The sequence below is a fragment of the Branchiostoma belcheri genome, unplaced genomic scaffold (genome assembly GCF_001625305.1).
Source record: "Branchiostoma belcheri isolate BF01 breed outbred unplaced genomic scaffold, Haploidv18h27 scaffold17, whole genome shotgun sequence".
NCBI lineage: Eukaryota > Metazoa > Chordata > Leptocardii > Amphioxiformes > Branchiostomatidae > Branchiostoma > Branchiostoma belcheri.
Window position 1 is genome coordinate 269,670 of NW_017803157.1, and position 25,907 is coordinate 295,576.

The 25,907-nt window shown below is 44.2% G+C and overlaps 1 protein-coding gene across 1 annotated transcript in view; it reads left to right on the forward strand.

Moving 5' to 3' along the window:
- LOC109466725 (ankyrin repeat domain-containing protein 17-like) overlaps positions 1-25,660 on the forward strand; it is a 26,140-nt gene extending 480 nt beyond the window's left edge. The window contains exons 2-34 of the mRNA XM_019764484.1: positions 5,307-5,463; positions 5,633-5,798; positions 6,224-6,368; positions 7,080-7,227; positions 7,496-7,729; positions 7,963-8,057; positions 8,398-8,635; positions 9,225-9,416; positions 9,881-10,078; positions 10,422-10,549; positions 10,929-11,075; positions 12,087-12,171; positions 12,222-12,288; positions 14,380-14,482; positions 15,061-15,172; positions 15,492-15,637; positions 16,063-16,205; positions 16,393-16,498; positions 16,932-17,039; positions 17,437-17,612; positions 17,843-18,005; positions 18,270-18,365; positions 18,710-18,826; positions 19,060-19,201; positions 19,378-19,428; positions 19,598-19,937; positions 20,288-20,467; positions 20,742-20,891; positions 21,175-22,862; positions 23,528-23,557; positions 24,740-24,921; positions 25,053-25,247; positions 25,376-25,660. Of these exons, the coding sequence (XP_019620043.1) occupies positions 5,307-5,463; positions 5,633-5,798; positions 6,224-6,368; positions 7,080-7,227; positions 7,496-7,729; positions 7,963-8,057; positions 8,398-8,635; positions 9,225-9,416; positions 9,881-10,078; positions 10,422-10,549; positions 10,929-11,075; positions 12,087-12,171; positions 12,222-12,288; positions 14,380-14,482; positions 15,061-15,172; positions 15,492-15,637; positions 16,063-16,205; positions 16,393-16,498; positions 16,932-17,039; positions 17,437-17,612; positions 17,843-18,005; positions 18,270-18,365; positions 18,710-18,826; positions 19,060-19,201; positions 19,378-19,428; positions 19,598-19,937; positions 20,288-20,467; positions 20,742-20,891; positions 21,175-22,862; positions 23,528-23,557; positions 24,740-24,921; positions 25,053-25,247; positions 25,376-25,402 (6,255 nt within the window). The 3' untranslated portion in view covers positions 25,403-25,660. The remainder of the gene's footprint in view (positions 1-5,306; positions 5,464-5,632; positions 5,799-6,223; positions 6,369-7,079; positions 7,228-7,495; positions 7,730-7,962; positions 8,058-8,397; positions 8,636-9,224; positions 9,417-9,880; positions 10,079-10,421; positions 10,550-10,928; positions 11,076-12,086; positions 12,172-12,221; positions 12,289-14,379; positions 14,483-15,060; positions 15,173-15,491; positions 15,638-16,062; positions 16,206-16,392; positions 16,499-16,931; positions 17,040-17,436; positions 17,613-17,842; positions 18,006-18,269; positions 18,366-18,709; positions 18,827-19,059; positions 19,202-19,377; positions 19,429-19,597; positions 19,938-20,287; positions 20,468-20,741; positions 20,892-21,174; positions 22,863-23,527; positions 23,558-24,739; positions 24,922-25,052; positions 25,248-25,375) is intronic.
- Positions 25,661-25,907: the final 247 nt, after the last annotated feature.

Sequence of the window (25,907 nt, forward strand, 5' to 3'; positions counted from 1 at the left end):
GGCGCCTGCACTAGACACGCCGATCATGATGTGTGGCATGCCGGACACACGGAAAAATACACCCCAATCTCATCCCCAAATTCAAGCAAAACTCCACAGAGAAGACCCTATTATCTGCGCACCAATATGTCGTGGTTACCTTTACCCAGGAGGCGTATAAACCTTCACAGTTTGTGACGTTGAAAATGCATTTATTTCGGGGTCATGGTGGGTGGGTGGGTCGATGGATGTTGACTTTCCGATTCATTTATTACCAACCCTCTTGTGTCCAGACCTGTACAGTAAATGCCAAACAATACAGTCAAAATGAAAGTCTGGTGGGGTAAAAATTTATAGAACGTTTTATATTCAATATTCTCATAGGCTGATGTCAGCATTTTGAACATTGAAATGACATGCAGGTTTTATATGGGTAAGGTACTAGTATCCAGCTGGAAATGTCCTACATGTTATATATTTTTGCATACAGTTATACAGAACACATTTTAGGTAAAAGGTGGATTCCATTTTTACTTGAGTCAGATGCAAATTTGCAATGGCCAGGAAATGAGATAAATTGTGTACATAATGCAATGGCTTAATAATGTTATTATTTCAAACATTATGATGGAGTGGGTTTCTGTAGCTGCATGGTGTGGCCATCCTTTTGGTCTGTGTGTGTGTGTGTGTGTGTCTCTTCCTTGTGTGAAGGGGTTGAAGTCTGCTATCCCTGCTTGCCATATTTGTGATGTCAGACTCAGAGAGTTGACATCACTCGTATTTGTCTTAAGACTTGAGTGTATGCTATCATAGAAAGTGACTATTAATTTATGCTTTTCCAAAATGGTATTTTACACAAATATCAGTACAGAACTGAAAGAAAGCATGTAAAAACTGTTCTGCAATGACTCTATAAGTTACTGAGTAAACTATAAGCTGTCCTCAAAATCACAAAATTCTAAATCAAGTGTAGTCCAAGTTGACATCATGAAATTCCAAATCAAGTTCACTTGAAAACTGTTTTAATCTTAAAATTAAATCATAAAGTCATTAGCAGTCATAAGCCACATTACACATGCATCCAAGAGTAATTTTGTACCACTGACTGAGTATAAATTACCATGGTAAGATAAAAGCATACTAAAATGGCACAGTACATGTACATGTACATGTAGATTATAGTAGATGTTATTGTCCAGACATGGTCCTTAGTTAGAGATTTTTAGTATGAAATATTCATCTATCATAACTAGGCTGGCTGGTTTGAAACAATGTTTGCCAGCCTTCTTTGAAACACAAAATATACCTGACTAAATACCAAGAATAGCCTGCAGTTTTCTAGGAAAAAAGAAGCAACACTCTAGAGAGATCAATAGACCAACATAAATGGCAACATCAAATAAAGTGTCTGAGCATGGGATGAATGGTGACGATGGGGAGGGGGGCGGTGGCATTAGGCTATAAATCTGAATCAACAATGCCTGCAAATATTTTCTTGTTGTTGAAAAAACATTTGCCACCTAACAGTGAGTAAACATCTCTTTTTTAAAAACATCATCATATCAGTTACTCCAGTTTCATTCTAACTAATGTACTAGTATCTGGCTACTTTTCCAAAAATTCAGTCCTAAATTGTTAGGTAAGAGTTTCACTTAAGTATTCTGCTTGTACCTGGCTCATTCATTTGAATTGAAGGATTAGTAAAGCTAACAATAATATCACGAGTTTCAAAGATAGAAAACCTGATAATGAAGTAAAAGAATGACTGAGTAAGGTCCATTTTGTTACCTCAACATCTAATTATTAAAGATACCCAGTTGACTTAATTTTACCCATGGTATACACATAACATGATGAGATATATAGTAAAAGTACTATCTGTGCAAATCTAATTGTAGCCTGTAGACAGGATCATTTATACCTAATAATTAAAGCCACAGGTTTGGATGAGAAACTCGTAGATTACTTGTAAGTTGTTTCTTGTCTATGTATAGAACATGGAAATGAGATTGTTGGTGCAAAACATTGTAATCCATGTCACATAACACGCTCAGCCCAGAAGCTATGTACTGTCCAAAGGTATGAAAAACTTGAAAAATCATTGCAGAACTACACATCTGTGAATTTCATGGATATATGTCCTACTCGTGGTCCTAATACATCTCCTTGCTTTATCTTGTTATATTCTGAAATCATCTGTTTTTGAAGGGTAACTAATTAGCTATTTCCCAAATGCAAAAAAGATACCTTGGTTTCTGTATAACGTTTAGGTGGCTGCATGTATTAACCATGATAAGTCAAGAAGGTGTGGATGGATTTCCATGATTTACTTCAGATGTTTTACATCATAAGCACATTTTATGATCATTTTTATAACACACGGACACGGTAGTTAATTTGAGTCGTCAAACAATAATAATTTCTGGCTCTAAGCCAAATGGCAATATGGTACAAAATACAGTAGCTGTACACACATTTTATAAATACATGCAGTACCACCTCTGTATTGTTTATTTTTCTCACATGTTAACAAAATAAACTTGGAGTTCAACCACTAGCACTAGTAGCAGGTAGATTTGAATGCAAGTTGTGCTCTTGTTTATAATGTATTACACTGTCACTAGCACTCTTTCTATTCTAAGCAGGATTTTTATTGATTGATAATTTGTAACATTTGATTTGTTTTTATTTGAGAAAATGCCATATTAGAATTGTTGTGTTTTTGAGACAGTTCTTCTAATTGAAGGTATATGTTTGTAGAATGAAGCAGCATTAGCAAATGGACATTGACTTGTACAATGTACATGCCATATATGTAGATTTTTCTTGTTGATAATGATAATTGATATGTTTAACTTTAACTTTCTCATTGTGGCCTAACCAATGAAGACTTGGTAGCCAAACGTGGTTAACTTTCAGTCTGCTAAAGTAGCCATGTAGCACGAAATTGGTTGTGGAGTTAGGCAGCAAGGAAACGATAGATCTACAAGTATTATACAATGTAGACATGTACAGTTTAGCCTTAGTTAGAGTCAGACCCCAGAGTGCTGTAGCCTACTGTCGGTTAAAAATTTAAAACAATGTTTCTTAAAATATATGTAAGTTTACGATTTTTGCTGTATTAGGCCTAGGGAAAAAAGTTGTTTCCTGTTTCAGTCCTGAAAAAAATTAGGGTCTGTACGTAGGGATTATCTTTTTTTTTTTAGACTTCAGTGATATCTATATAGGGGACCAACTTATATTTACAGTTTAACTAAGTAAAACTTGCATGAGGACACATTTATTTTTAATGTCAATGTTAGGAAACCAATTGTACAACGTTTTATCTCTCAGGTGTCAGATCATGGAGCTAGAAAAGGTTGATCAGCTTGAATTATTTATGTCCCTTGCAGGGGTCCACCCCCAAAAAAAGTCTAGGGTTGGTACTACCAATGGTAGTTTTTTCTACGGTCAGGCCTTTTTCTAGGCCTAAGTACCATGAGCAGTCATGTCAGTACTCACTAACTGATATGTAATGCAAGGCTGTAGGTAGGCACAGGTGCAAACCGCCAGTCTCTGTCATTAAGCTGCTCATCTTTTTCTCCTCTCCGCCAGGACAAATTTGGCGACCATCCATAAAGTGACAGTTGACAATGACAGGCCCCATTTGAAGTATTGGATTTGGAACAGCCTCCTCAATAGAGCATAGGGGTAACCTCTTGAATAATGTCCTTCCAAACTGCTAGAAAGCAGTTCAAATATAGAGGAAAATAATGTCCATCAGGCCCCAAAATACATTTTCTACATACACATACATTAGTAAGTTGCACAGATGCAGATGATAATATTCAAAATCTTGTGCACTAAACAAAGTTTATCTGCACAACTTAAATAAACATAAATGTTAACCGAGAAAACAATGTTTTGAAAATGTTCCCTGTTGTATCATTTCGAATCTTCTCCGATTTGCTACAAAGAATGCAAGGCACTTTTGGGCCATTACTTTCTCTGTGGTACCACCACCCTGATATTGTTGGCTGGTTTTGTCATGGTCCAGTGCAAGTTAGGTGCAGATACAGAGCTCCTACTTGTAATGTGGACTACATTCCTATTTGTACTACAAATTGCATCAACTGATAATTTTACGTTAGCATATATAACACATTTACATCACCATATACACGTGATCTCTAAAGCCCTTTGCTAAAGTTGGTGAGATTGCCCTGGTATTAACTTAATTAAGAATGGTCAGACTATATCCATGTACATGTACATGTACCGGTAAATATGTTCTGTGCATGACCATGTACAGAATATGGGCATTATATCTGAATTTGGCAAGTTGTCATGTGACAGTTACACCATACACGGCTGTGGCCTTTAGCCCCCATTCCGAGGTTGTGGCTTTTTTTACATAACTGTGTTAACACTGTGTGTATGCAAGAGGTCGTCCTTACATTTCTTCAACATGGTACCTCTTAAGGCTGTGTTAAAGACAAACGTCCGTGTCTTGAGGATTGTGAAGTTAAGTATCTGATCTTTGTTCAAGTATCTGAAAAATCTATTTCAGTCTTTTCCTGCAGCTTGTATTACATGTATGTTTTTGGATGATGTACATGTATTTACTGGCATTGTTTCCTTTGTTGGTATTAGAAGAATTTTTTTCTTTTGATTTAATACAATGTATGGCTAAACATTGGACTGGTAACCCAGCTACCCGGTACAATTGTAGTTACACTTACAGCTGTACAGTAGTACTAGTTACCTAAACCCGTTGTAAACTATGCAGGGATACATTCAGAAATGTCTCCTCTGTCCTACCATTTTTTTTGGTAAAAATACACAAGTTCAAGATGAACAATCTTTAAAATCTACTTCTGCACTTGGTAACATAATTTGAATATGTATGACTACGATTACCAAATTTGTACTGGTTAAAAGGTATGGAAAGGAGTGTCCTTACAATTTTGTGCCAAATATATAAATATCTGAATATAGTTTTAAGCTGTAAGACCACCTGGGTTCGACACAGGACTTCATCAAACTGCATATTATCCAATTGAAATTCAATTAAATGCTGTAGTCAAATGTACATGTATGTAACCACTAACCAGCCTTGATTGTGTTTGTGTCTCACTGTACTGCTGTTTTTTCTGTGTGACTGCAGGGATTGCAAAGCATTATGGGCAAGGGAATGAAGTCTGCCATCTCTGATTTACCCGAAATTAATTCTTTCTAATCCTGTGTTCCCATAGGTGTTGTAAAGCATTACTGGTTAGGTAGTGAAGTCTGCCATCTCTGATTGCTTGGCATTAATTCTTCAAATTCCTCATCCTGTGTTCCCATAGGTGGAATCTTTCATCCTTGACCCAGAGGATTTGGAAGGTCACCCCATGTTAGACACGGCGTCCAAACTCCTGCTGACCGCTGCCAGCGAGGGCGCTGACCTCCGTGCCGTTGACCCTGAAACCCAGGCCAGACTGGAGGCATTATTGGAGGCTGCTGGTGAGTTTTTTGTGTTTGTTTGCATAACTGGTAAACTGCCTTTTAAGGTTTTCAACAGAACTTAGAATACTAAGATTTTCTACAGCTTTAGCTTGCAGGTTCATTAACATATCTTGTCGAGGGTAGAGAGATTTTGGGTTAGTTTTTTTTAACAAGTACACTCACACAGGAATTGGCAAACTATCAACAGCTGATGGGAAGGCGTTTGCGGACCCTGAGGTACTGCGGCGCCTGACGTCCTCGGTGAGCTGTGCGCTGGACGAGGCGGCCGCCGCCCTCACACGGATGAGAGCGGAAAACGGCGGGGGGAGCAACAACAGCCAGGATGGAGACGGGTGAGTGCACTTAAGGAGCACAGCCTTTTTGGAAATACTTTTGATGTTAGGCCTAGGAAAAAAATTTTGTGTTTTCTGTTTCCCTACTGACCCTAGAAAAAACCTAGCCTATTTTTGTATGGATCACATCATTTTTCAAGCAGATCGACCATTTCTAGCTCCATGATCTGACACCTGAGTGATGAAACAGTCATGATATAGACTGCCTCCTTTTACACTATGTACAAGGGCTACTATGTACACGAAAATGATTTGTTGGATCATGGAAACGCCACTGGCAGAGAAATTCAATTCAGTTCAATTTCCAGGGAAGCTCAAAGCTCCTGGTTGAAGTTAACATTGAAAAAAATGCTGTCTACAGAGAGGATTTTTGCAATATCTTTGTGAATCAATTGTTATAAAACATATGATTTTTCTGCCCGTAGGTCTCTAGCTGAGGCGTGTAACGAGGGGGACGTTGCAGCTGTACGCAGACTGCTGGACGAAGGCCGCAGCGTTCACGAGACAAACGAGGAGGGAGAGAGCCTCCTGTCCCTGGCCTGCTCAGCTGGGTACTACGAACTGGCCCAGGTCAGGACTTTAAAACACCTAGTGTGTTTCCTAGTCTTCTGAAGAAAAACATATTGTTTTTGCTCTGTTTCTTCTTATTCTCCAAACAAATAAGGTCAGTGACCTGGACCAGAAGTCTGTCATCATGGTAACAGGTGCTATAGCAGACACCATTTTGTTTCATTTTGTTCTGCAATTCAGGAATAGATGTACTTTCTGCAAATATACACTTAAAAGTCTGGATCTAAACCCATGACATGTACAAAATTGCATGCTTAACATTTTGAAAATTTGAAAAATGCATGCAAAATGACTGGAATGTATATAATAGCGTCAGTAGTAAACACAAAAGCTCTTAACCCTTGTCCTGCGGGGCCCATATATTAATATATGGGTTGCACATACAGTACCATCTATATAGTGCCCTGTATATGTGCGATTTGGGGGTGTTTCTCGTGCAACGCATCACACCGCAGCGAAACGCAACGAATGCGAAAGTAACTGCGCCACCGCAGGGCAAAAAAGTCAAGGGTCTGTAACCTGATTAAGACATGAAATTATTTGAAAATATTGTGTAAAAATTGCCAGCAGGACAAGGGTTAAACACCATTGAATTCCTAGCCTGATTTTTTAGTGTGAAAAATTTCATGTTGCTTAATTTTTTTTCTGCAGTACTGAAAATGCAGACTGCAGATGGGTATATCTGACACTGCTTTATCTTCAATATCTTAGGTGCTGCTGGCCATGCATGCCAATGTAGAAGATCGGGGGCTGAAGGGTGACTGTACGCCGCTGATGGAGGCCGCTAGCGGGGGTTACACAGACATCGTCAAGCTGCTGATCGCTCACGGGGCGGACGTCAACTCTCGCTCATCCACAGGTCAGTATCTGGGCCCAGATCTAAGGGTCGAGGTTCTGATCCCATTGGAGGCACTGTTGGTTGATTTCAAAGTGTAGCTTAGTTTTATGGCCAGGATGCAGGCCATAGCTTGTAGACAAATATTACAACTTGGCAGCCAAAAAAGATACAGGCCTAACAGTAGGAATTATACTGTGGAAAAAAAAAGACACAAACAGCTTTAGTTGAAGCAGTTCTGTGTTGTGTTCTGAGAGGTAATTCCCGGACCGATAACCGTCTCCTCTGTTAGGGAACACAGCTCTGACGTATGCCTGTGCCGGTGGGTACGAAGACGTTGTGCGTATACTGCTGGAGGCGGGGGCGCGGATCGAGGATCACAACGAGAACGGGCACACCCCGCTGATGGAGGCGTCCAGCGCCGGACACGTGGGCGTGGCCAGGCTGCTGTTGGAGCGAGGCGCCGGCATCAACACTCACTCCAACGAGTTTAAGGAGAGCGCACTCACACTGGCCTGCTACAAAGGTGAGGAAGAAGGAAAGGGTACAGTTTTAGCTCAGGCCTAGAAAAAAAACGTTCCCTGGCTCTTTTTGACCGCAGCTTAATGTCCCATCTAAGGATCACAGCCCTTTCCAGTAGTATACATGTGGGGTGACTGAGTGTCAACAGGGCAAATTTGAATGTAATTACTGTTGACCAATCACATCACATGGCTTGTTGTAACCCAGTCATCCAATCGGCTTGCTTGTCTGTTGCAGGCCACCTGGACATGGTACGTTTCCTGTTGGAAGCCGGTGCAGACCAGGAACACAAGACTGACGAGATGCACACTGCACTTATGGAAGCTTCTATGGTCAGAAAAATCACAACTTTTACTTATTACAGAGATTGTTCGGTGCCTTTTGTTCTTATTTACAAATCAGTTCCTGTGGGCTGCCAGTTGTTTATTTGGAATAAACCCAAACATAATATATATCATATATAGTTGAATGTTGGGTGGTTTATAAGGTGTTGTTTTTGAAGTGCTCTTAGAGTTCAAGAAAGATGAATTAATTCTTAAACTCCGGTCTAAAGTGTTCCAGGTATTGGGGAATCTAGACATCATGGTGAACATTCTTTGTTGGTTAATGGTGTGCATTACTGCCAAATCAATACAATGTCGAGTGTTATATTGATGATGTCTTGTCCACCAGGACGGCCATGTTGAGGTTGCCAGGTTACTGCTGGACCATGGTGCCCAGGTCAACATGCCCACGGACAGCTTCGAGTCGCCGCTGACCCTGGCGGCGTGCGGGGGTCACGTGGAGCTGGCCAACCTGCTGATCGAGCGCGGAGCCAACCTGGAGGAGGTGAACGACGAGGGCTACACCCCGCTGATGGAGGCGGCGCGCGAGGGGCACGAGGAGATGGTCGCTCTGCTGCTCAGCCAAGGTTAGACATTAGCAGGGTTCCCAGAACCAACGCCTCAATGGACCTATACCATTATTACGTCACAGTTTGTTTACCTGTTCTAAAGAACATTCTAGAACGGTCAGTTAAAGAATAAAGATCATTTCAAAGTTTTCAAAGTAAGGTATGTCTGATTTTTGCTGCGTCTAGTTGTGTTGACACAGCATTACATGCCGCATGGGTGATTTAGTTGTGACATTAGACGAAATTAGTACTGTATTAAAAGCCTTATATTAGGCTAACGCTACACAAACACGCACCGCGCTACGCACCTCTGTACAATATAAACGTCGATTGACCGGCATTCATTGCGGTAAACAAACTGTGACGTAATAATGGTATAGGTCCATTCCCCATGGGTTACAGGGTTAGGTAACTGGGAGAAGGTTGATGATTATGATGATGATCTTTACGGCATATTGTACCTTGGAGGGCAAAATGAACTTGCTGAGTAACCAGTACAACACTGTTATGTCCTGAAGATTTGTACATGTATGTAAAGACAGAGAGGGAGAGAGAGAAGGAAAGTAAGTTGTAACTCTGGGCTGTATCCTGTGACTTGTCCCCCCAGGTGCCAACATCAACGCGCAGACAGAGGAGACCCAGGAGACAGCCCTGACGCTGGCGTGCTGCGGAGGGTTCCTGGAGGTGTCAGACTTCCTCATCAAGGCTGGGGCAGACATGGAGCTGGGCTGCTCCACTCCCCTCATGGAGGCTGCTCAGGAGGGACATCTGGAGCTGGTCAAGTACCTCATCCAAGCAGGTCAGCATGCAGTACTGCAGCTCAGCTGCTAGGGGGCAGCCTTTAGTCTAGCCCAAAACTCGTACAAGATTGTATCACAGCTTCAAGTAGTGCTGTGTACCTAAACCCAGGCCCAAGTTCAGGTCCAGATTGGAGTCCAGAGGTTTACAGTAGGTTCAGTCTGGACCTAAACCCAGGGCATATACAAAATTCGGAAGGGACATTTCAGTGAACATTTCCCATTGGGAAATGGGTCATCTTTACCACAAATGTATGTATTAAAGATTTCAGGTGATTTAGAACAAAAAGGGCGATGTGACATGATTTTCTTTGTAAGTCCGGAACTAGACCGAGTCCAGTAAACCCGGTACACAGCACTATTTTGACATTCTGCATTATTGTAGAACACTAAAAAAAGTATTAATTTTCTACCTCTGCATTATTGTATATACTCACACTCCTTTATTTGTTAACCACCTTTGTAGGTGCCAGTATCCACGCCCAGACCGCGACCGGCGACACTGCCCTGACCTACGCGTGCGAGAACGGCCACACGGACGTGGCGGACATCCTTCTCCAGGCCGGTGCCGAGCTGGAACACGAGTCGGAGGGCGGGCGCACCCCTCTCATGAAGGCAGCGCGCGCAGGCCATCTGTGCACCGTGCAATTCCTCATCACCAGAGGTGAGACTAGTGATGTGTTCCAGTTCTCTGGACTGGTTCCGAACTTGTTTAGGTTCAAGTAAAAAAAAACCTAAAGGAAAGAACCAAAGTGTATTCATCCACCAGAGGTGAGACACAACCACTGGAGATTGTTCTCCAAAGACACATGCCAAAAACAAAGCTGACTTCAACAATACCTTGTTGATGAAAGCAAAGTGTTTTCATTCAAGATGGTGTAGTTTCAAACAATCCCAATAAAGTTTTTTTACAGAACTTGGCCACCTTGGGAATGATGACAATGTTAGGCTGAGGAAGCTTTACTTATCGTAGTAGCTTTGTAAAGACTCTGTGCTGTATGTTGCAGGTGCGGATGTGAACAGAGCCACGTCTAATAACGACCACACAGTCCTGTCCCTGGCCTGTGCTGGCGGACACATCTCTGTGGTGGAACTCCTGTTGGCTCACGGAGCAGATCCTTCACACAAACTCAAGGTAACGGTTTTGGTGTAGGAAAAAAATATTTTGTGTTTCCCGACCTACCATAGAAAAACCTGCCGATCCTAGCCTTTGTTTTATTTAACCCCTGCAAGGGACATAAATTTTTCGAGCTGATCAACCTTTTCTAGCTCCATGATCTGACACCTGAGTGATGAAACGTATCATTTGTATGTCTGGGGTTTATTATTGTAAGATGAGTTGTGTTTTTTTTTTCACCTTAAATAAAGAATAAAGAAAGAAATATTCTACCTTGTTTATTTGAATGTCATTCTGATAACCTGAAACACAGTTCTGAATGTGTTGCTATGTTTTCTTGACTGCCACTGTAATGTCCTGAAACTTGGTTCCAAAATGCTGTGCTATGTTTCCTCAGGATGGCTCTACCATGCTGATTGAGTGTGCCAAGGGTGGCCATGCCACTGTTGCCTCTCTCCTGATGGACTATCCCAACAACATGCTGACCCCTCCTCCCCCTCCGGAGGTGCCCCAGTTGGCATCTCCCACTTCGGAGAATGGCCAGGTCAGTACCACTGGTACTATGGTCTATGTTTTTATTCTCAGATTCCACCTTTAGATGTATGATCTACATTGTATTAGTCATGGATCTAAGTAGTTTTGACTAGCCAGTTACAAATTTTGTACAAATGGTTTTGAAAAATGTTTATCATGATAATAATTGCACTGGGTGTCTATACCAATGCAGATTTTCCTTATATTACATCCCTTTTTGTTTCGGTATTTCCCATAGACATATCACTGAGTGTTGTTGTTATGTTTTTGGTTTGTTTCTTGAAATGTTCTCACATTTTTTTCCCTTCCCTTCTTCTCTTTCTCCTGTTCTATCTTGCACTCTTTCTCTCTCTCTATCTCTTCATCTTGGTGGTGAAGATGTTCACTCAAGACTTCACACTCCTCCCCTTTGTGTCTGTTGTGTCTTCACCCAACTTCCAGGTACATGTACATCTCTTTTCACCTTGTATCTCATCTCACTGTGGGGCGTACCAACAGGGAAGGAAAAAAATGAAGGGGAGGTGGTGGAAAAAATGTTTAGGGGCAGTGCTGTGTACCGGCTCTCTGGAACTAGTTCCGGACTTACAAAAATAAATCATGTCACATTCCCCATTCTAAACCACCTGAAATCTTCAATAGTCCAAAAATTGAGCTTCAAAATGAAGAAAACATTACCATTGTGAATCGTCAAATGTCAGCCTCCGTAAATTATGTGGCCACAGTTTTGCTTAGAACATCTATTTACTGGTAAGCATGGTTGAAATATATTCTGTAAACTAATATTCATCTTTATTTTGTATGTAAAAACTGCAATTTCCTCTGGAACTCAGAACAGCATGTGACATTGTCAAGTTGTTAGGAAAATTCATCTGTGTTGGTAGTAATCATATCATCGTAAAATGTTGAACTTTATTCTAACACAAGGGTTACACAGAGATTAAAGCTTCTGTGTACCCCTAATGTGTTGGAATAAAGTTCAATATGTTACTAAGGCTAATTGTTGTGTCCTGTTCTGCTGTAGGCCCCCCGTGTGCCGACTCAGGCCCTCCCTACTGTGGTACCTCCACAGGAACCAGACCAGAGACCTGGACAACTCACCTCTACAGACATCACTGGTAAAATTCATTCTTATATAAGTACTTTGTTTGTTACGCTTAACCGGTAAACTGCCTTTTTACCGGTAAAGCAACGCGTTTCGCCATACAACCCACACATAGCTCCATGTAGGCAGACTTTTTGCCCAGACATGATAAAATACAACTGTTATATTTCAGTAGACAAGTTTAATTTCTATTCCATCTGAGAACTAAATCCTGATTGGTTGTTGTGTAGGTGGGGTTTCCCAGTCTGTGGTGGCAGGGGATGGGTCTGTGAGCCAGCTGGCCTGTAGCACAGGAGTGGACTATGACCAGCTACAGAAGCTGACTGAGCTGGAGTTGAGAATCAAGGAGGCCATCGAGAAAAATGCCCAGCTCCAAGCAGAGGAGCTGGACACACAGGTACGTTAATTTTCTAAGCTCTGATTGGTCAACCTCTGATAACCTATGCTCTGATTGGTCATTCGTCGCAGGTGGCCACTATACACAAGATTCTTAGTGCTCATTGATTTTCTAAGGTTTGATTGGTCATCCACAGATAACCTTTGCTCTCATTGGTCATTTGGACTAATTGAAATGTTCTCTCTCCAGATTGACCCCAATGACCCTGCTGCTAAGGAGAGAATGGCGGAGCTTAACCGGCAGAGAGAAGAGCAGCTGAAGAAAAAACAGAGAATTCTAGAGGAGCTACAGAAAGTGGAGCGAGAGTTACAGGAGAAGGCTGCTCAACAGCTACAGAACGAGATTCTGGCCTTACAGAATCAGGCTAGCACTCAGTCTGGGACTCAGACACAGGTCAGGACCAGGCCATACAATGTCAGAATTTTACAACCTGTCTCTGAGAAGATGCTAGTTGTTTGAATGTGGTATTGTTTATGTCTCATACAAAGTCGTTTGTTTGTTTGTTGACAGATGCCCAGTGCAGCCCAGCCTCAGGGATCAGAAGTGTGCAGTGCCGCCCCCAGCCAACAGGGGGCGCCTGCTGCCAGTCCATCCTTCCAGCTGCCCACCCAACCCCTCACCTTCCTGCCCACCTCCCTCACTCAGCAGCCCCTCCCCATCCCTTCTTCTCAGCAGCAGATCTACGTCCCTACCGTCCCAGGACAGGCCACTGCGTTTGTCCCCATCTCTCCCCAGTCGTTCTTCCTCCCCACGTCCCAGAACCAAGGTGCATACCCCGGGAACTCCCAGCCGCTACCCGTGGTGGCTTCAGGAGAGACAGCTGCCAACGCAGCGGGCCAGCCCGTAGCCTCAAACTGCATCCATCAGGACGCACCCGACCAGGCAGGCAGATCTGCAGGCCACCAGGCTGTGCTGCTGCCTGCTCCCGTGTCTTCCACCCAGCCTAACCAGCCTCTCCTCACCACCATGGTGCAGAAGGTGGATGCTGCTTCCCCAAACACCCAGGCGGTTCCCAGTCCCAGGAAGGACCCAGAAGGGGCAGCGACAGTTCCCCAGGCCACGGGAGCCCCCGCCCCGGCCTACCTCCCCAGCATGGTGCCCGGGGTTACCGACTTCACCCCCATCTCCCCTCCCCTCACCCCGGCAACCCTCCCCGTCCTCCCCACCCCCCTCCCTCCCACTGGTCCCCCTCCAGGGCATGGAGGGCCTCACCTTCTCCCAGACCATGGCAGGGCTACCGGTGGTCTCCCAGAGCATGATGGGAGCCATGCTGACCAATCAGAACTTCCCGGGCGTTCCCATGGTAACCCAGGCGTTGCCCCTGCCCGGCAGTTCCCACATGGGGGAGTCTGTGGACGGGAACATTTCTGCTGGTCCTGCACAGATGGCTCACAGTACTACAGGTAAAACTCACATATCCTCAGCCATATTCATAATGATATTTCTGTCTAATAGATGCACATAATGGTATCAATGTGCACATATAAACTTTATTTTGCTGATATATTTTGTCTTACTCTGACCCTTTCCTCTTCCTTCATGACCTCAATGAAAAGTACATGTAGCTTGCCTGCCGATCTGAGATTTCATGAATAAAGAATGGTTCAAACAAACACAGGCAAGACTTTGTTCCATGTTTTACCTGTAAAACATACGGTTTACTCCTATAGTAGAGCAGTAGTATTATACCTATGAATGCCCCTGTAAAGCTGACACATTGTTGATGGTCTCTATTGCCCCTACAGATCCCAGCCAGCTGCCTGCAATCTACTCCTCGCCCCAGATGCACACAGTAGGCACCCAGTGTGTGGCCAGCAGTCCGGGGTCCCAGCCCTCCTCAGTCCCCCTCACCCCCAACCCCTCCCCTGTCCCCGCCCCCAGTCTGCCAATCTACCCGGGGATCGAGGTGGACGCACAGGTGGGTACACTATTTACAGGTTTGCGATAGCCAAACCTGTTCTATGTTAGGTGGATTTTGTGGGCGCCGCCATTTTGTTTCCCGTCATGCAAAGGGACAGGTCAAAGTTTGAGAGTGAGGTGCATGATGGGAAGGAGTTTCTTCATTTTGTTTTAGTACTGTTGCGATTCTAGCAGATCCCAACAAAACTTCAGGCTGTAAATTTTTGGGTGTGCATGTTCTTTTGTCGTAGGGATGAACTGTGTCATAAATTCACTGTATGTTCACGGTAGAAAAGTTCACGGTCTGAGAAAAATGGAGATGTTTCAAGAACTATATATTTACGGTGGTGGCAGGTGCAGAAAAAAAGTCAGCAAATTATATGTTAATGGTAATGAGTGACAGCAAAAACCGAGAAACATGTATAAAAGTACCGCGAAAAAAATCTTAATTTACAGTATGATTTAGCTGGTGTGTTACACCGAAGGGCAGTTATATCGGCTATACCGATACAGTTACTGTACATGCCAGAAGACAGTTGTATGATACAGATGCACAAAGACTCTTTTAAGATGAAAGAATGTTACTTTTTATTCCAGACTGAAAGTAACCATGACACAGCCTTGACCCTGGCATGTGCTGGTGGACATGAAGACTTAGTCAGGGAGCTCATGGCACGGGCGGCTAACCTGGAGCACAGGGACAAAAAAGGTGAGACAAGTATTGTAGGGACTTCTGTATGTGCCACCTGGCAGATTGGAAGAAAAATAGCAGTGCTTCAGTTAGATATGAATTGTACCAACTACAGTATGCTGCATAAGCAAAATAGCTTCCCAATTCCCTCTTGTACTTCGCAAAGGTAATTTACATCAACACACGGCTCGAATCTCATTTTTGGGAATAGGTGTGGTGCACCCGACCTAAAAAAAACTGGGTGCACAAAAAAATTTTGTATTTCGAGCCCTGACACAACATACAATCAGTAACACACAACCGTGTAACCATGTGACTTGTGCTGTATTCTGTGCAGGCTTCACCCCCCTGATTCTGGCCGCCACGGCAGGACACTCCAGTGTGGTGGAGGTACTGTTGGACAACGCAGCAGACATAGAGGCTCAGTCTGAGAGAACCAAGGACACGCCACTCTCACTAGCCTGCTCCGGGGGAAGGCAGGAGGTAAGGCAAATGTATTGATGTGATTGTTACTAGTAAAAAAATCTACTTATAAGTTAGGTGGGTTGTATCACAATACAAATCCAGAAAGGAAATGCATAATGTTTACCTCTTCGTGGTGTAGCCAAACAAACTACAGCATTGTTTGTTCTTACTCAAAGACAAATACATTCATTATGTATGGTGAGCAGGATCTCCAACTCTGTTCCGCTACATAATGTAACCCAACACCACAGGATGTTGCTACAGTCCCAGTTACCATGGTGACAGACATCTGGTCTAGGTCATTGACTTTGTTTGGAAGGGAAGAAATAGAAGAAACTGAGCAAAAACATGTTTACTTCTGCAAAGGTAAACGTAAAAATGACACCACTCCTGAGGCATCGCCAAAAAAAGATAATCTAACAAGTTTGTATCCTTATACACAGGTTGTGGAGCTTCTCCTGGCCAGGGGGGCCAATAAGGAGCACCGTAACGTGTCTGACTACACCCCCCTCAGTCTGGCTGCCTCTGGTGGGTATGTCAACATCATCAAACTACTGCTGCAGCATGGAGCAGAGATCAACTCCAGGTCAGTACTACTCCACTCTTATTTTCACAGAATAGGGACAACAGGAACTTCATGTATCCAACAGTTTCCAGGACCAAGCTATTTTCCTATGTCTGCTTGCTGCAGTTCTTGAAAAAGACTATAGGAGGCTCCCCTGTACCACTTGACTATAGTACACCTCTTCTTATTTGCTTGCCTGTTTTCCCAGGACGGGGAGCAAACTGGGCATCTCTCCATTGATGCTGGCTGCCATGAACGGCCACACTCAGGCGGTCAAGCTGTTACTGGACATGGGGAGTGACATCAACGCACAGGTAAGACCACTCCGGACAAGGTGGACACTCGTGCTACAACTTCGCCATGAAATCTACCATCACTTTCTCAAGTGTAGACGGATTCTATATTTATATTGTGTTTGCCTACATAGAATCAGGGCTGGATAAGTCCACTTGCCCAGGGCAAGTAAAAGTACTGTTCAGACAAGTGCATATCCCCCTGGACAATTTTTTTGGATGTCAAGTTTACCGGATGAAGCAAAGTTTGGAGCAAAATTATTCATCATTCTTCCCATAATGCCAATCCAAAGTGTGCTCTTTCTCAGAAAATCCATTGCAAGTGTCGAAATTTGATAAGTAGATGTAAAGCATGCAATGGGCAAGTAGAAATGACCGTGTACTGATAGGGCAAGACATGGATTTTTAAGAACTTGTTTAAGAACCCTCAGAACTACATTCTTGACTTTTACAGATCGAGACCAACAGGAACACAGCCCTGACGCTGGCGTGTTTCCAGGGACGACACGAGGTGGTCAGTCTGCTGGTGGACCGCAAAGCCAACGTGGAACACAGGGCAAAGGTCAGTTTACAACCCAAACTGTTGGACTTTACGTTTTGACTCCCATACTGGCCTCTCGTTGGTAGCTCGTCCATTTGAAAAGGTGATTCCCAAGTTTGAGGTCCACAAACTTTGGAAAAGGGACTGTTCCTGTCTTACACAGGCTATGAATTTGTGCCCCACAGTTATGTTAAGAGTTGCATGTATGTCTGAACCCTAACTTAGGCCGCAGCAAGTAAATTTTATGGATGACATTCTCCTTACACTGCAAATCACTACACGGACATGTTCATCCATTTTCAGCACGTTGACCACTGTCAGAGGGCAACAAAATTTCTTGTTTTCAATGTGCGCGCTGATGTCATCCATGAAAATGACTTGCTGTGTCCTTACCGTCCGTTGTTGTTCCTGTCCTCAGACCGGCCTGACCCCCCTGATGGAGGCAGCGTCCGGCGGGTATGCAGAAGTGGGGCGTGTGCTGCTGGACAAAGGTGCTGATGTGAACGCTGCTCCTGTCCCCTCCTCCAGAGACACTGCCCTCACCATCGCAGCTGACAAGGGACACTACAAGTTCTGTGAACTTCTCATTCAGAGGTCAGCCAGCCACAGTCATGTTTACTGCTAAACATGTATGTTTTGGAGCCATACAATTACATGATCTCCAGATGATTTTCACTATTTTAAATGTTGTTTTACACCTTTTGTTGCTCTGTAAGCCTACCTGGGTTAATCATGACATTCGGGGAGTAAAAGATTTGATTCTGGAAAATGCAGACTGAAGATGGGTATTCCTAACACTGTTTCTTGTGTGTTGGGTCTTACAGAGGAGCCCAGATTGATGTGAGGAATAAGAAAGGCAACACGCCGCTGTGGCTGGCAGCAAATGGCGGACACCTGGATGTTGTGCAGTTGTTGGTTAGTGCTGGGGCCGACAAAGATGCAGAGGACAACAGGAAGATCACACCTCTCATGGCCACCTTCAGAAAGGTACATGTAAACCTTGGGAAAAAATTGTGTTTCCTGTTTCAGTCCTGAAAAAAAATTAGGGTCAGTTGGTAATGATTATCTTTTTTTTTTCTTTTCTTTTTTTTAGACGTTGGTGCTGTTTAGTGATCCAAATTATACATTTCAGTTAACAAAGTGAAACTAGCACTTATATTTTCAATGTCAATGTTGGAAAATAAAACTGATGTAGGTTACTTGTATCCCTGTCTCACCTGTTGACACCCTTCTGCTGTGCCTGTACACCAGGGCCATGTGAAGGTGGTGCGCTGGCTTGTGAAGGAAGTGACACAGTTTCCTTCAGACCAGGAGTGTATGAGATACATAGCCACCATCTCTGACAAGGTACGTACCTAGTTCTTCAAATCATGCATGGTGGTCCTTCAAACAAATGTGATGTAATACTTATGTGATTTAATCAAATTTCACCAAAAATTACATACAACTTGTTGCGACAAAAGTAATCTGTTTAAGCTCTAAGCTCAGAGATGATTGTAAAAGCTGACCTATATTGTACATTTTTCTTTCATTCTTATTAAATACAGCAGTTTACAAGTTAAAGAAATGTGCAAAAAAAATTGAATTGTACTGCATATTTCAGCATCTTTCTTCAAAACGCAAACGGCTTCTAACAGTCAAGACACTAAAAAAAAGAAATGAGAATAAGAATTTAAAACTTGTACTTGCAGGAACTGCTGAAGAAGTGCCACCAGAGTATGGAGATCATCGTGAGTGCCAAGGACAGGCAGGCAGCAGAGGCCAACAAGAACGCTAACATCCTGCTGGAGGAGCTGGACATGGAAAAGGTTTCCTTCCTGCTGGTTTTCTCTGCAGAAAATTAATTTTTGGTGCTGCTGTTTCATGAACAATGTATAGAAACATGTAGGTCCATGAACATGCTGATCCGTGAATGCTAGGAAGTACGGTAGTGGTGTTATATCCTTTGGTTGACTTTCATATGTTATGTCTTATACTGAGCGTTGTCTCTGCTGCCTGAAAGGCATTACTTTGACACAACATTGTATACTACTTTCCACAGACCCGTGAAGAGAAGAAGAAAGAGGCAGCGGCAAGACGGAGGGAGAAAAAGAGACAAAAAAGAAAGGAAAAGCAGCAGGCGAAGGAGAAGGAACAACAAGACGAATCACCAGAAAACAAGAAAGAGGAAGAGGAGGTAGAAGGTATGTAAGAGATCTATAGTACAGAAGGCATTAATGTGCTCAGAAATTCTTATGGATCCATGCATAGAAATGTTTACTATTGTTTTTCCACAGTTGTAACTATAAGATGATGACATTGTTGTGTTCTGTAGTAACTATAAGATGATGACATTGTTGTGTTCTGTTGTGCTTTCCAGAAGAGCCTGTCCCACTGGATCCTCCAGCTGCCTCAACCACCACAACCATAGGTAAATATGAAGATGAATATATATATATATATATATATAATATATATATAGTGTAGATGAAAATAAAAACAAAAACATAGGTGTTTGGGTGCAAACAACTTTTTTTGAAGATTTGAAGACAAAAGGAATGGCTTTTCTTGTATAAAAGACATGACTTTCTCAAACACAGGGAAAGTTCGCACCACAGACACAGTCTCCACGGTGGCATCCCGTAACACCAAGAACGTCGCCAAAACCACCATGGCGAACGCAGCGCCACCCAAAACTAAAGACCGGCCCAGTAAAAGGGAGAGCAAGAAGAAGTCCAAGGGGAGAGAGGACTCCAACACGACGGCGAACAACTCCAGCGAAGACCAGAAGAAGAACAAGAAGGACACCAAGCAGGAGAAGAAGAGCTCGGCGGCAGAGCTGGATGATTTTGAGGAGGCAATCAAACCAAAGAGGAGCAAGGGGAACCTGATATCCAGAGATGCAGAGGACGTGGTGAAAGTCATCAAGACAACTGCACTGTAAGTTCCTCCAACAAGCACGTCGGCAGAACGTACTGCACCTGCGCAAAACCTGTAATGTATTGTGCATAGCACTTGGGCAGAATGTCTCATATAAGGTTAACACTCCATCTGCAGTTTCCAAATGTTACGTCGGAAAAAGTATTGTCTGCAACAGGCAAAATTCTTATGCAATGTTGACCATAAATCCATCTAAAACCGTATAATATACTTGAACCTACTACTACTACAAGTTCCACCCTTAACTTGTTCCGACTGGAAACATAAGTTTAAGCATTCACTTCACAATGCTATAGATAGTTTTATTGCATAATTGTATCAAAATCTTTTTTTAATGTCCTTCTCCTTAGTGCGTCAGAATCTCACTCAGGCCTGAGTCCAGTAACGCTCCCCCACGGGATGATGAAGCAGTCCATCGCGACAACGAGCACGGTCACCACCATCTCCGTCAAACCCTCCGCTACCGTCGCCATCAGTCCCAAACGGGGCAGCAAAAAGGAGGAGGGATGGAAGGAAGTCATACCAAAAAAGTAAGGAGGCTAAGACTTTTCATTTAATGTTACATTTAATTATTATTCTGTACCAAAAATTCTTTTACCAACTAACATCTGCAAGTGGACTAGTACTGCTTGTGCTACTGTGTGGCTCATGGGCTGTAGAAATGGAGATGTGCACTGCCTTGTACACCAACGATTCTAACTTTTACTACTGTCACAAATCTGTATGTAGAATTTTTTTGTTATAATCTAAGAATGACTTATGACAACAGACTGATCAGTAAGTGTTTTCCTCTGCCCACAAAAGGTCGAAGCGTATGCTGGTCCCGGGTAGTGCAGTGAGCCGTGTGATTGGACGAGGAGGGTGCAATATAAACGCCATCAGGGAAGTCTCCGGAGCGCACATCGAACTGGACAAACAGAAAACTGCCAGTGGAGACAGATGGATCACCATCAAGTGAGAAACTAGTCAAATCAATAATTAATAATGATAATTATTAATAAATAATAAAAATAATAAAAGTAGTAAGGCCTGAGCTAGTACTAGTAGTAGGGCAGCCTTGACAAAAACTAGTCAAAATTTTACCGGTAAATTTTGTTGTTTGGCTGTTATAGTGACTTATATTTGAAATTTTGAGGAATGATGTAAGACAACAACCCTTCCACTATATAACTGATAAAGCTGTGAATTTCAAAGTTTGTAGCCTGATTAACTTGTTTCTTTTGTTCTGTTGCACCAGGGGAAACAACGATGGGATGAGACAAGCGCAGAACCTTTTGAACGCCCTGATAAAGGAACCAGATAGAGAGCTGGCCGAGATCATCCCCAGGGTCAAACCAAAGGTCGCCTCTAAAACCTCCCCGTCCACCTCCCCTCCCTCTAACAAGCCCGCGGCTTCAAAATCAGCAGCAGCTAAGGTGGTCCCAACCACGGTGACGGGAAGGGTTCCCATGACGGCGGTCTCCGTGGTTACGGGGAAACCACCCGTGATGGCGCAGCCCGGAACAGCCACCAACGCGCAGAAGCAAGCAGCACCAAGTGGAAGTAGCAACAAAACCCAGAGAAGTTTGTCCAACTCTGCCACCAGCAGTATTCCCCTGTACTCCAACCCGACGCAATCCGTGCTCAACCAGATCCAGTCACAGGCCCTCAGACACCCGGGGATCCAGGCAGCCATGACGCAGCTCCCTCCTCCCTTCCCCCACCCTCAGGCCGCACCGGGGTGGGGGGCGTTTCCCGTACGCCCCGCCCCGCCGGCTGTTGCCCCTCAGGGTCAGAAGGGGACGGCCCACCACCCGCCAGGAACGAACACCGTGGTGACGGCAGCGACGACAACCACCACCACAGCCTCCACCACGACTGCCCACGCCGTGTCCAGTTCTGCCACGTCAGGCGTACCCCAGCCTCCTAACGTGGAGTCCGCCAGGCGACAGCTGTTCTCTGACGGCAACATGCCTCCCCCCGCAATGAGAGCACGATCAGAGCAGCTGTCTCGAGGCTCGGCGACCTACACCACACAGGCGCCCTCCGCCGGAACAAACACTACCTTCGCCGACAAGGTTGGCCCGCCCGGCGCCCGTCTACAAACGTCGCAAGCCCAGCCCGTGTTGCACGCAGCGAGACCCGCACATGTTACTCTCCCCTCTGAAGTCAAAAGTACTGTCACCATGGTGACGTCAGGACTGCCGTCCTCAGGCGGCTCGGTGGGTTTGATTGGTCCGCCGGGGCGGAGGGAGAACCCGCCCATGTCCATGGCTCCGGGAGTCGCCAGCGCGCCTCACGTGGGCTCGCCACACCGTATCCCGCCCCAGATGTCGGCCTCGGTCCCGCAGTCGGCTCCCCCGGACTACTCAGCACCGGCGTACTCCCCGTTCAGTGGGAACTCCCCGTTCGGCCAGGTGGGGCAGCCCCGCAGCATGTTCACGGTCTCCTCCCGACCCAAGTCCATGGGAGACATCCCCAACCTCCTCTTCCCCAACAGTTACACCTCCGACCAGTCCCAGAACGAGGGGGTGAATGGGTCGGTGGCACCGGGCTACAGGAGCGCAGTCAACCAGCAGAACGTGCCGGGCCACTACCCCAACAGCTCCCCTCCCAACTACACCACCTCCCCCATGTCAGCCGGCCCCGCGGGAGCCGACATCTTCACCCCCCTCCCCGCACACAACTCTACCCGCTCCTCCACCCCCTCCACCGCCGCCTCCTCAGAGTCCCCCATCCCCCCTCAGTCCCCTCGCTCCTCCCCCATCGGCAGTAGTGCCTCCCCCTCCCCAACACCCATCGGCGCCGACAAACCAGGCCAGGAGAGGAAGCCAAAACCCATCGGCACGGAGAGGGCCCACAAAAAGGCAGGGTCTTCAGCCATGATGGGAGAGATGTCTCATCCCCTAGGACCCAGTAACATCTGGTCCTACCCAATAACTGGAGGTGAGATATATACAATCTAGCATTCTACACTCTTTCTACACTCTTTCTGTTATTTTTGTAGAATTTTGATACATAATTTCCTTTTGAAGTTTGTTGCAAAGGTATGTGTAAGGTAAGGTTTAAGCAAGGTAAGGTGTAAGCTGTCAAGTTTTCTATGTTACCTGTTTATGTGTGAGTCTGTTCTCTCGTATCATACTCTCTGTGATCATATTATATTTATAGTGCTGAGTTAATTGAAACTCGTGCATGCAACAGTCCATTAGTATACCAGTTTGAAACTATGTTGAACTATGACTGTGAAAGATTTTAGTCATTTGGCTCTATTGTTTATTTGCCTCAAAGTCAAATGTAAAAACATGCAATCCAAGTATACATTTATAATATTAAATGAAAAACTCAGGGCAAAAATCCAGTAAGATGGTGTAAACACATTTTGTTACACTGACATCTGTTCTCAAAGCAAAGTAGCAGAGTACGTGTATATTTAATGCATCTACATGTACCTATCTAGTGGTAGTAATTAGTACTCAAAATATGAGAGAAAAAAGGTTTTCTACAGAAAGTAATATCATTGAACTGTTTTTGTTTGTTGAAATGCAGAGCCGTTATTGGAGGTTCTGTGTGTACTTGTGAAATTTTCTGACTGTCTCCCCTTTCCCATTTAGCAACCCTTGAGCTCCTGAGAACCTTGCGAGGTACTGTCCTGTACCACATGTATCTGTACAGTGCTTCTTCTCACAAGACCAGAAACACCAAAAGCTGAGCGGTTTCATTGGTGTGATAATGAAAATTTAAAATGTACTTGGGTCTGAGTTTGTGTAGACAGCTAGTTTCATGGTATAAAATGAGATAAATCATTTTGTTCCTGTGTTTTTTTCTATTGTTTGGCTAACAGTTACCACTACACCAATAACGATTTCCTTGTAAACACAAATCCAATATAGGATAATACAGGCATGGATGAAAAGAAAGGATCAAATTGAATATGTGGCACTTCAAAAGCCTGATTTTGGAAAAATTGGTTGGTTTTAAGATCCCCATCATAATCGTATTGGTGTTGGTGTGTCTTCTGAGAAAAGCACATGTCCATGTAACTGTGGTGTCTTGCACTAATGGAAGCCTCACAGCAAGCTAAGGGGTCAAATGACTTGAGAATGCGTCCAAGGTGGCTGTGTTCAACACATACATGTAGTACTAAATGTGGCAGTGCTTTCTTTTGGATAACTTACATGTAGACCCTGCTTAGTCAGTGTCAACAACAAAGATTGGCAGAAAAGTTCTCCCAGCAGTATGTGCTTGTAAAGGGAACAATGCATGTCAAAACAGCCCCAGGGCGAGGTGACTGCTGGTACTTACTTGGGCCACACCATCTTAATTCTCTGGTTCTCAGATTTAAGAGAATGATGCTTACCTTGAATATGGACAGGAGAGCAGTTAGAGAAGAAACTGCACTTGTGATGCCCACAGTTTTTTCTCCCAGTCCTGGCTCATGTTAACCTGTCAGAGAACTGAGGAAATAAGTTGGTGTGGCTTTATATTCTATATAAGAGCACGTCGGCAGAACATACTGCATCCGGGCAAAGGCTGGATTTTTCATGGTTTTCGTTGGATGTTCGGTCAACCTAGCATCATAATTCTGCCTATTGCAGATGATAGTTATACCAACAGAACATTTGAAAACAGTAAATGAGATGTCATCCATGAGTACACAAATACATTGTACAACCATAAAAGAGATGTTATGCTGAAGTGCTTAATAATGCACAATACATTACAGGTTTTGCATAATTGCGGTATGCTCTGCCAACGTGCTACACAAGAGTATCTATCAGAATAACTAAGGTATATTATAGACTTAACGTTGTCTGTTTTCACAGATGCATCTTCCCCGTGGGTGGCACCCTCTCACCTGCTGAACACAGGTGGGCTCCCCGACAACTACCCGCCCCACCCCGACAACATCCGGCCGCACATGTCCCCACCCACCAGCCTGCCTGCCCCACCCCTGGGGCCGTATCCCATGGGAGACAAACCACCGATGGGGATGTCCAACCCTGCGGTAAGTCTCGGTCACACTTATCTAGTACTGTGTACTGAAACCCACTTAAATACAGGCTTGACATCATAAATAGATTTCATCTAGATTTCATGTTTTGAAGTAATAAATAACATTTGTTAATCCTCCCTCAGGCTGGTAGGATGCCACATCTGTACGGCCAGGCCATGCAGCAGTACCCGCACCTGGGCCACCCCCCTGTCCACCCCCCCTCCACCCACTCCTCCTACCCCCCCACTGGTCCCCCACCCCTCCCCCCTGACGTCATGTGGAACCACACACATGGGAAACTCCCCCCGCATGCTGAGGAGCCCAGGAACCAGAACCAGGTAGGTTTTTCCTTTATCATGCCAATATTTGTACTGGAAGTTCACTTTTTTAAGAGTTTTATGATAAAATTTTTCCTATTTGTTCCATATAAGATTCCTTCCTAACGTCTAGTTTCTCCTTGTTCCAGGGATGGGGGATGTGGAACCAGCAGTGAAAAGAAGAAAACAAGTCCCCTCTCTAAGGTCGCCATCCCATGTTTTCTATGGAGCAGATACTGGCAGCCAGCAGCCGAGTTAGACCCTTACCTATAGCAATCTGCAACATGTGCAGGACCATAGCTAAGATGTGTTACAGTAAAGAGTCCAGGACCCCCCTGGCCAGTGCAAAGGCATGTTGTTTGGTACAAGAAAGTTCCAGGAATTATAAGGTTATTATGCATCAATTAAAGATCTCTCCTTTGTCAGGACAGTTAGTCCTTGTGTGTCTGTCTCTTTTTTTCATCAATCTGTAATTAGTTTATTGAAGACTATGGGCCCATTCTCATTCAAATGTGCAAAATGCTGTCGCCACTCTTTACAACTAGATATGAGCCAAATCACGGACCTCATCATTGCTTTCTTCATTTTCCCACTACAGTAACTATGTTTCCTGAAAAATGTACCACAACACTACGTTTGACTGATGACTTGGAAGAAATTATAGCCTTGTGTTTGGAGAGA